We start from the raw sequence: 8654 nt of genomic DNA, 5'->3' as shown, positions 1-8654 counted from the left end.
AGGGCAGGGAACCCAACACACACCACCCCAGCAGCGTTTACCAGTGGCTTCTGGGTCACCCTAGTTTAATGCTATTGTTTCCAGCTCCCTCTTCTGCAGCACGTAACAGACTATGGTTATAAAAAAAATAACAAAGTATTAATGCAACATCATCTGCAAGGAAAGTCACTAGTGCACTAAAACATGCAGACATGGGGAACAGAGATGAGGGATGAGACAAACACATACTCTAGCACAGAGGAAGAGTCTTTGTCAAGTTGTGTATAGGGGCTCATTAACATTCTTTTAATAACTGAACATCTTGTAATGTCTCATCTGAGAACCTGGGGTGGGTGCCTGTGCACAGCTGCACTGCTCAAACAGTAGAGTACCAACTCACTGCTGACAAATCATAAGCCCCAGGAGAATTCCTGTTCCTTGCGGGCCTGTAGGACATGGCAGTGGGCCAGAACATACTATAAGGAAGACTTTTTAAGTCAAGATAAATGATGTCCTTACTAGTCTGATAATGGCCATTACCAGCCGCAAGGACAAATAAAACTTGCCGGTACCTTGCACTGGCTTATCGTACGTAGATCAAATCCTTCAGTACCTCACCTGTGGCGAGATGGAGCCCATCTGTACGCAGGCAGCTACAGCCCAGTTTCCCAAAGTGAGAACTGATCAGGACAGCAGCGAGCCCTTTGGTTGCACTTCACCCCCAAAGGAGATGATGTGACCAGGCAGACTGGGGGAGGGTGGTGTTAACACAAGCTCTCGACTCCCAAAACATCCTGTTACTTAAACAGGACCTGCAGGTTCTGCTTGTGACCTTCCATCTCCAAGGAAAGCCTTAATTTCCTAGAAAGAGTATCTAACTGTATTCTTTCTGCAACCAGAACCACCAATTTATTATAAGTATCACAAAGTAGAACTACTTGGAGAACCAGGACATAGAACAAGATTTCCAAAAATATTTACTTCAGTAGTTTACATTCTGTAAGTATTCCAAATACCTTCAGGGGAGTTCACTGGTCCTTTAATCAACAGGACAGACCAGCATTCACACATTCCTTGTTTTTTCCATCTGTTAATGCCCTTTGCAGACAATTTTGTAAGTCAAATCATCAAGTGTACAAGCACCTCCAGACAGGTTTTCAGCTTCACCGAGCTCTGAGGCAGCAGAAGTGAAAACACAAGGTACAGATCCCCACAACATTCAAGACCCAACAGAAAGAAGGAACAGCTGATACTGGGTAACTCTTCACACTCATCTCTAGAGGAATGAAGTCCTAGCAACAGGCACGAACCTGCAGGGCAGCCCCTGGCTACCGTGCTACATTCAATTCACAAGCACCTGGAAGAGCCTGCCTCCTGCTCCTCGCTGTAGTGGCATGTGAGCTGCTTCAGCTACCCAAATATTGACAGAAATAGCAGATTTATCACAAAGTATTTCTTAGTTAGAAATGCAGAGTTTATTTCAATGCACCAATAAAAAAAGCCCAACATTTCCAGATCACAGAACATTAACACAACAAAAGAGTTTTACATTAGTCTACTAGTAAGACTTTTTAAAGATCCAGATTCATGCCAATTGTTAGTCAATAGAAACAGCCTTCTAGGACTAAGCCCTTACATTTATAAAGACACCACAAAATCCCTTATAATAATGTAAACAAAATAAATTTTCTTCTTAAACTTTTTAAATTTGAATCCATTCTTTCAGGACTTGCACACTCCTTCAAGGGCTTCCTGATGGTGAATGACTGAAAGAAAGAGATTAAGAGCAAATCCTACAGCAAAACCAACAGAAACGGCATGCTAGCCCAGGAGCCCCTCCCCCTACCTCACAATGCCCCCTCCCCACACTCTTTTCATTTACAGTTCACAAATAGTCATTGTAAAAAGTTGTATTTTGCACCTTTCTAAGTAAGAGCTGCCTTAGGCTTGAAAAGGGCAGGCAAAACAAGAGACATCAGCTGCCACAGCAGGCAGGACACGGAGCCTTCGCAGAAAGCACCCTGGAGCCTGTGCTCCAGCTGCGCAGAGGAATTCCTGCTCTGCCACAACCCGCGCTGTTCCAGTTTGGGGCTAACCATGGGGCACTCTCTCCCACTACATCAATTCCAGCACACGCTTCTCTGGTTACATAGGAAAACTTGCTTCTTCCTTCACAGTGCAAAGCAACATTTGGCAGCTGTGCAACTGAGGGAGCACCACTGTGTGGAGCCATCAGCAGGAATGTAATCCTACCGCACGTTCATGGTTTGCTCCAGACCTTACATTACTCGCTTCTTCCCCAGATTCTAAATTCCTCAGGACCTTCGGGACAGTTGATTCTTGTTTGCCTGTATTTTCTCTTGTCCTTTAAAATTTCATTGAAGTAGGCTACCTTAGAGATAGTAGCATGAAGTTCTGACTACCAGAGGTAGGAAGTGCCCACAAAACTTCATCTTTTCATAGTTCACAAGTTAAGAAAAAACTTTCAGCTTTTATTCTATAACAACTGCTCCAGACACCAGCACTATGAACTGTATGGCACACTGCAGTTTAAGATATTCCTACCTTCTCTTTGGAGATGGCGATCTGGACTTTGAGCGACTGTTAAAAAAAAATGAAGCAAACCAAAACAATCAATGTGGTAAACTCATATATACTCAGTAACCACTTTTGACCATGTAAAAACACTAAGAACACTTTGATGTTAAATACATTACAAACCACCACCCTTAACGCTGCTAACAAGTATACCCAGTTACTGTAAGCGAGAAGCTGCAGCTGAGAAGAAAAACTGCTGAAAGCCAGAGCCCTTGGAAAAAGAGCAACACACAGCTTCAAAGAGCTACAAAAGGATCACAATAATCCTGCAAAGCAGGAGCAGTGAATAAAGCGGAGGAGAGTCAGGAAAACTGAGAACAGAGGTAGGGAAAGACATGGCCCAAATCCTGTCTAAAATACTTCTAAGTCCAATCATGGGTTAAAAAAACCTGTATCCACAATCCTTCTGGAAGAATTACTTACTGTCCCACAAAAAAAAAAAATAATCAGCTATGTTACATTAAAATAACACATGAAAGATTTTAAAATCAGCTATTAAAAAACCAACCGCCCCCCCCAAAAAACCAACCAAAAAACCCACTTCCACATGCAACTGAAATACTGGTCCAAGCAGAGATTTTGCATTGTGACAAAAAAAACCAAAACAAACCCACAAAAAAACTGAGTGCTGTGCTCACCTTTTAGCAGGTAAGCCAGATTTAGATCTACCATGGGACCCAGACCTACAACAGGAGAAAAATAAAGCTCAGCAAAGCAGCTAGTGACATGCAAATACAATGGAAGTTAGCTAAATGAGCAACAGCAAATCCATACTACATAGCATCACAAACCAGAGGAAGACTGGGGCTGCAGGCTTTTCTCGTGACATTTCACGACACTCCTTTAGCTCTTATTCCAGAGACCCCACTTATCAGAAGACAAGAGTACAAGCACAAGAACCTCCCCAGCAAAGCTTCAGGTACCACTTTCACAAAACAGAAGACCTTGTAGCAGGCTCCCAGATTTTTTCTCCATCTGCAAGTATCCCTTCCATAAAGGGAAAAATACTTTCAAGTGTCAACTTAGAAAACCTTTTAAATAGCACATTAGGAACCGGGAACCAGCCACAGGTAAGCCTGCGTGCTAAAGAGCTGATGCATTTTTCAGATTAATGCCGCTTTTATTCAAGTATAATACAGCTTTTTTCATCAGTTATCCAATGAAAACAGCATTTCAGTTTTCACTACCTGCCTGCTGCTAACATGCTAACTCCCAATTCATCTTAGAAATTAAAATTTACTTGAATGGTGAGGCTTTCCTTCCACATTTATCGTAAGACTTCACCAACTCAAGTATTGGCTGTCTGGCCTCCTGGAGTGTCACAATTCAGGCATGTGGTACTACTGAACATCAGAAAGCCCAGCGTTCAAGATGGATGTTGCCAAAAAAGTAGGAAACTTAATTCCGTTTCTGCTCACAACCATTTCAAAGTGTAACTGAAGAATCACCTTTACCTGCTCTATTAACTTCCAGAAATACTATGTTCACACTGCTGGCTCAAGTTAAACAATGCCACAAGTTACATGCCAGTGCTTTGAAACCTTCCTGCTCGCTCTGCCGAGCCATCCTGTCACAGCTCCTAACCCTACCACCAGTGATTTTGTTACTGTGTCACGGGTGAGCAACTCCATCCTGTGTAACAACTACCAGAACTTGTATTCTGTAGCGTGAGCACGACTTCCTTTGCTAAGAAATACAGCAAGGCAGCCAAGAGCATCATCTCACTGCTAGAACTGCTGGAAAATCCTCCTTCCGAAGCACAGCAGCAAAGCAGGACTGCAGATCAAAAGCTGTGGAAGCAGCACCGGTTACGTACTACCATTCTGCTGTGTAAGCACAGAGGACTAACGCTGGCTGGAGCTTCCACAACGCTTCCGTAACTCAGTACTGACCTACCACTGCTCACCACTGTAAGTGCAGACCTAAGCAAAGTCGGCATCCATCAGGAACGTCAGTAGAAGTATCAAAAGTCTTCCATGCAGGAACACGACCATCCCAGAACTAGGTATCACCAAGCAACATCAACAGTATTCGCTCTTCCGCCATAGCAGCGTGCAATTTGAGCCGGGCTAGTCGCCTCCTGCACTACAGGCCTGTGTCAGTCAGGACAGCTCTAGCAATAATCATCACCATCATCCCCTTAAAGCCACAATGTGCAAGTCCTGAAGTAGCAGGCAGATCCCTAAAACACATCCCCCTGTTCTAAAGCAAAATAAAAACCAACTTCTTCCAACTGATCAGCTCTCACATCCATCCTGTTGTTATCATACTCTCACCTTTTTTTCCAACTAAAACTTATCACAAAGGGTAGAGGAAAATAACAAAGGAGCACTTAACTCTATACTCATTTTCTTCAACACTTCAGCATGGAAAACATCCAGATCCACAAAGCCAGGGCTTTGTGTCAGCTTCAAAAGTCCTTCAAAACATTACGCTGCGACATTAGGACTAATGGTCCTGCTCATTGAGCCCTCAAAACCTCCGAAGTCAAGTGGCCTACCCACGTAACATGGTTCTTTGTGCTACAGCGATTTAATTTGACCTAACTCTCAGAACTAGAACTGACAAAGCCAAAAGCTGTACACAAGAGTTCAGTCAGTAGTGTCAACTTTCGCATCACCTTACCCCTCCCCAGCAACTGAGATTTGACAACAGGCCAAGAAAAACCTAAGCAGCATTTCCTGCAGGTCACAAGGTCAAGCATTCTCTACATGTGTAGGCATTAACTAGATTTTGAAACTTCTCTCTAGACCTTAAATCATAAATATAAGCTTTGTTTATGGCGACAAACACATAGACCTCGTATAGTAGCCACAGACCAAAACAAACTCATGTTTATTACAAGAAATCAACCACTACTTTAGTTTGTGAAAAGGCCAAAGTTATTTACTGTATGTGTGAACATTGCTATGCTTCACAACCTTCTAACCCCTTCCAGCCAAACTTGGCCAGGGAAAACAAAATCACCAAAAAGCCCAACACGCTATTATTTGTTTGAATTAAAACAAGTCTCTTACCTGCTTCGAGGCCATACGATGGACCGGGACCTTGAGCGTGACCTGGACCTAGATCTGGCGTGGGGGGAAGGGATGGAAAGTTCAGCTATTACTACAGGATTCATAGTCATACAGCTGAGAGAGGCTTCCTTTACTTTTATGATACTGTCCCCAGCAAATTTTGCTGTAAGTATTGTTTTGCAGATATAATTTTTATTATTAGAAAGCTATAGTACATTTGGGCAGCACTACCATCCACTAAGAAGTCCCACTGCCTTAGGCATGCAAGCATAATTACTGCCTGGACCCCTGAAGCTTAAGTAGGAAACCTTAACCATAGATTAATACTGTAAGAAAGTTACAGCCCTGAAAAAGCCTAGAAACAGCAGTTCCAAAATTATATGCTTATGTTTTCAACTTCAAAGAAAGCATTTAGATACGGTCTCAGGGCTGTAACACTACCAAGGTGCCTGCAAACACATCAACTGCAGGAATGAAAACTTAATGTTGAAGGCAACATAACTGTGGGGAGTTTTCAATGTTGCGGTCTTAAAACGCATACCTTGATCTCCTTAAAGAACCAGAACGAGATCTGCGGGGCGAAAATGATCTATACCTGCGAGGAGACATTGACCTGGACCTGCGATAGGAAGCTGACCTCGATCTACAAAACAAAGGGGGCGGGGAGAAAAAAAACACAACCACAATTACTGCAACATACCTTTCACATGGACTACAGGAAGGGGTGAAGCAGAGGGAGGAGCAAGAGAAAGAATGAAAATACAACAGTGAGAATCCTACCTCCTTCCACGACTCCGACTGCGCGACCGAGAATATCTTCTTCCTCGGGACCTTGAACGAGATCTAGACCTGGACCTGGTTTTAGGTTAGAGAAAAAAGGTATCAGCAAACAGCTGCAGCAACCGGTGCACGTGAGGCCCTGCTGAAGTCAAAACTTATTTCAGACAACTAAAAAGAAAATAAAAAAACCAAACCAAAAACCAAACCAACAAAAACACACCACTAGCATCTGTCAGTTGGAAAAATCTCTGGGCCTATTTTTCTCGAGCATTTTACTACCTAGAAAAATGTTAAAAGCTGAATTACATTGCAGAATTACATCAGAATAGAAAACACTGTAATGCGTATTTAAAATAAACCTTGCAAGTTTGCAGGTCGACCCTCTTTGGCCCAAGGTCTAGCAGATCTAGACGATCTAGAAGTATCTATAGCCGATCGCTGCATCTAGGTGTTCTCTTCAATCTAACGACGATCAAACTGACAGCCCAATGAGCCAGGGTGAGGCTTGATTGACGCAAGAAGATTTTTCTAGGTGGGAATGTGGTCAATCTGGTGTTCCTCTTTCTAAACCGGAGGGGGGCCCCAATTGAAAGCCAAATTTACTGTTACGGCGATCACCGTCTCAAATTTTCTGCCCTTAAAGAATAAGGTGAAGCTACGTGTAGATGGCTCGAGGGGATCTGGCCTCTTATGCTGATCACCTCAAGGTCTAGGAGGATCTTAAGTGTCGGATTTGCAAGGCGCCTCAGCATGAAATCTTAAGGCTCGTGACATTCTGAATCAAGGCGACTGACTCAAACGAAGAAACCTGAAAGGTTTTGACCAGGTTGATTATTAAAATATTAACATTCGATATGTATTAGCAAAAAAAAAAAAAAAAAAAAAATTGTGATATACACCTGTTGACTTACAACATTAAGAGTTAAAACTGGCGTAACATTCTGTTCTTTGCTAACAAGAGCTACGCAAAAGTGAACTGGCGAGGCAACCCAGCCGCTCCGGCCCCACACGTACCTGCTCCTCCTTCGGCGACTATAGCGGTGACAATCATAGGCATAGTGGCCTTTCTCACCACACTCGTAGCACCTGTCGTTGGGGTCAAAGGGGCGCCGCGCAGGAGGCCTGTCGTAGCGGGAGCGACGGGGCATCCCCGTCGACACTTCCACCCTCACCCTCGAGCCGCATATTATCCTGCGAGACACAGCGGACGGTCACGGCGATGCCCCCTGCGCACACGGGGCGGGGGAAGGCGGGGGCCGCCCCCCGGCCCGGCGGCTCCAGGCGCGCACGTACTTCCCGTCGAGGCCGAGCACCGCGTCTTCAGCGTCCCTCGGGTCTTCGAACTCCACGAAGGCGAAGCCCGGCGGGTTCCTCGCGATCCACACGGTTCTCAGGGGCCCGTAGTAGCTGAAGGCTCTCTCCAGCTCGCCCTTGCCCGCCCCCGTGCCCAGGTTGCCCACGTACACCTTGGTCTCTGCCGGGAGGGAAGCGCGGTCAGCCATGTCAGGCGGCGCACGGGGCCCGCAGAGCGCAGGCGCAGCGCGGGCGCGAGGAGCCCCCCCCCGCCGCCGCCATCTTTAGCAGCGCCTCCATTTTGCGGCACTCCCGCCCCGCCCGCGCCCGCCGCGCCAGGCACGGCCCCGCCGCCACAACCCGCCGCCGGCACCTGCTCCCGCCGCCTCCCCCCGGGCACCGCGCGCTCCCGCAGCCGGCTCCCCGCGGCCGCCTTCTCCCACCCGCCCCGCCGCCCCCCAACGGCCGCGCCTCGCCCCTACCGTATCGCCCGTAGCGCGACATCCCCCCGGCTGCGGGCCGAGCCCCGAGCGCCGCCCTTATATAGAGCGAGCGCCGCCGCGACTGCGCGCCGCGCCCTGCGCCGCTGGGGGTGGGGCCGTCCCGCTCCTCGCGGGTCTCGCGCGAGCAGCGCGGCTGAGGGGGCGGCCCCGCTCGCCGCCAGGGCCTCACGCGCCCCGCCCCGCCCCGCCCCGCCCCGCCGGCAGCGCTGCCCGGGCGCGGCTCCCGGGCCGGGAGCCCCGCGGGAGAGTGGCAGCACCGGGGCCGCCGCCGCCCTGGGCGCCCGCCCCGCCTCACCGCCCCGGCTCCGCTCCAGGCCGCGCCCCTCCGGGTGCCGAGCGCCGCCACCCCGGGCGCCGCTCGCGTTTTTGCCGTTCAGCCTCACGAACCGTTCGGTTCCCCTTCGGCCGATCTCACGTTCCAGCCCGACGTACTGCGGCCGTCCGCTCCTTCTCCCAGGGCCGCGTTCTCCTAACTGCTTGCACG

The 8654-nt window shown here is 47.8% G+C and overlaps 1 protein-coding gene across 1 annotated transcript; it reads right to left on the bottom strand.

Annotated features, from left to right (window-relative positions):
- Nucleotides 1–1431: 1431 nt before the first annotated feature.
- On the bottom strand, nucleotides 1432–8301 carry LOC308064340 (uncharacterized protein). The gene is given in 9 exon segments (XM_080388668.1): nucleotides 1432–1721; nucleotides 1724–1745; nucleotides 2545–2580; nucleotides 5595–5648; nucleotides 6136–6237; nucleotides 6375–6449; nucleotides 7389–7565; nucleotides 7668–7848; nucleotides 8150–8301. Coding segments are annotated over 9 exon segments (750 nt in total). The 5' UTR covers nucleotides 8172–8301; the 3' UTR covers nucleotides 1432–1640.
- Between the last annotated feature and the right edge of the window lie 353 nt (nucleotides 8302–8654).

This window comes from Falco punctatus (genome assembly GCF_963210335.1).
Source record: "Falco punctatus genome assembly, chromosome: 5".
Lineage (NCBI taxonomy): Eukaryota > Metazoa > Chordata > Aves > Falconiformes > Falconidae > Falco > Falco punctatus.
This window is presented reverse-complemented; position numbering and strand designations above follow the sequence as displayed.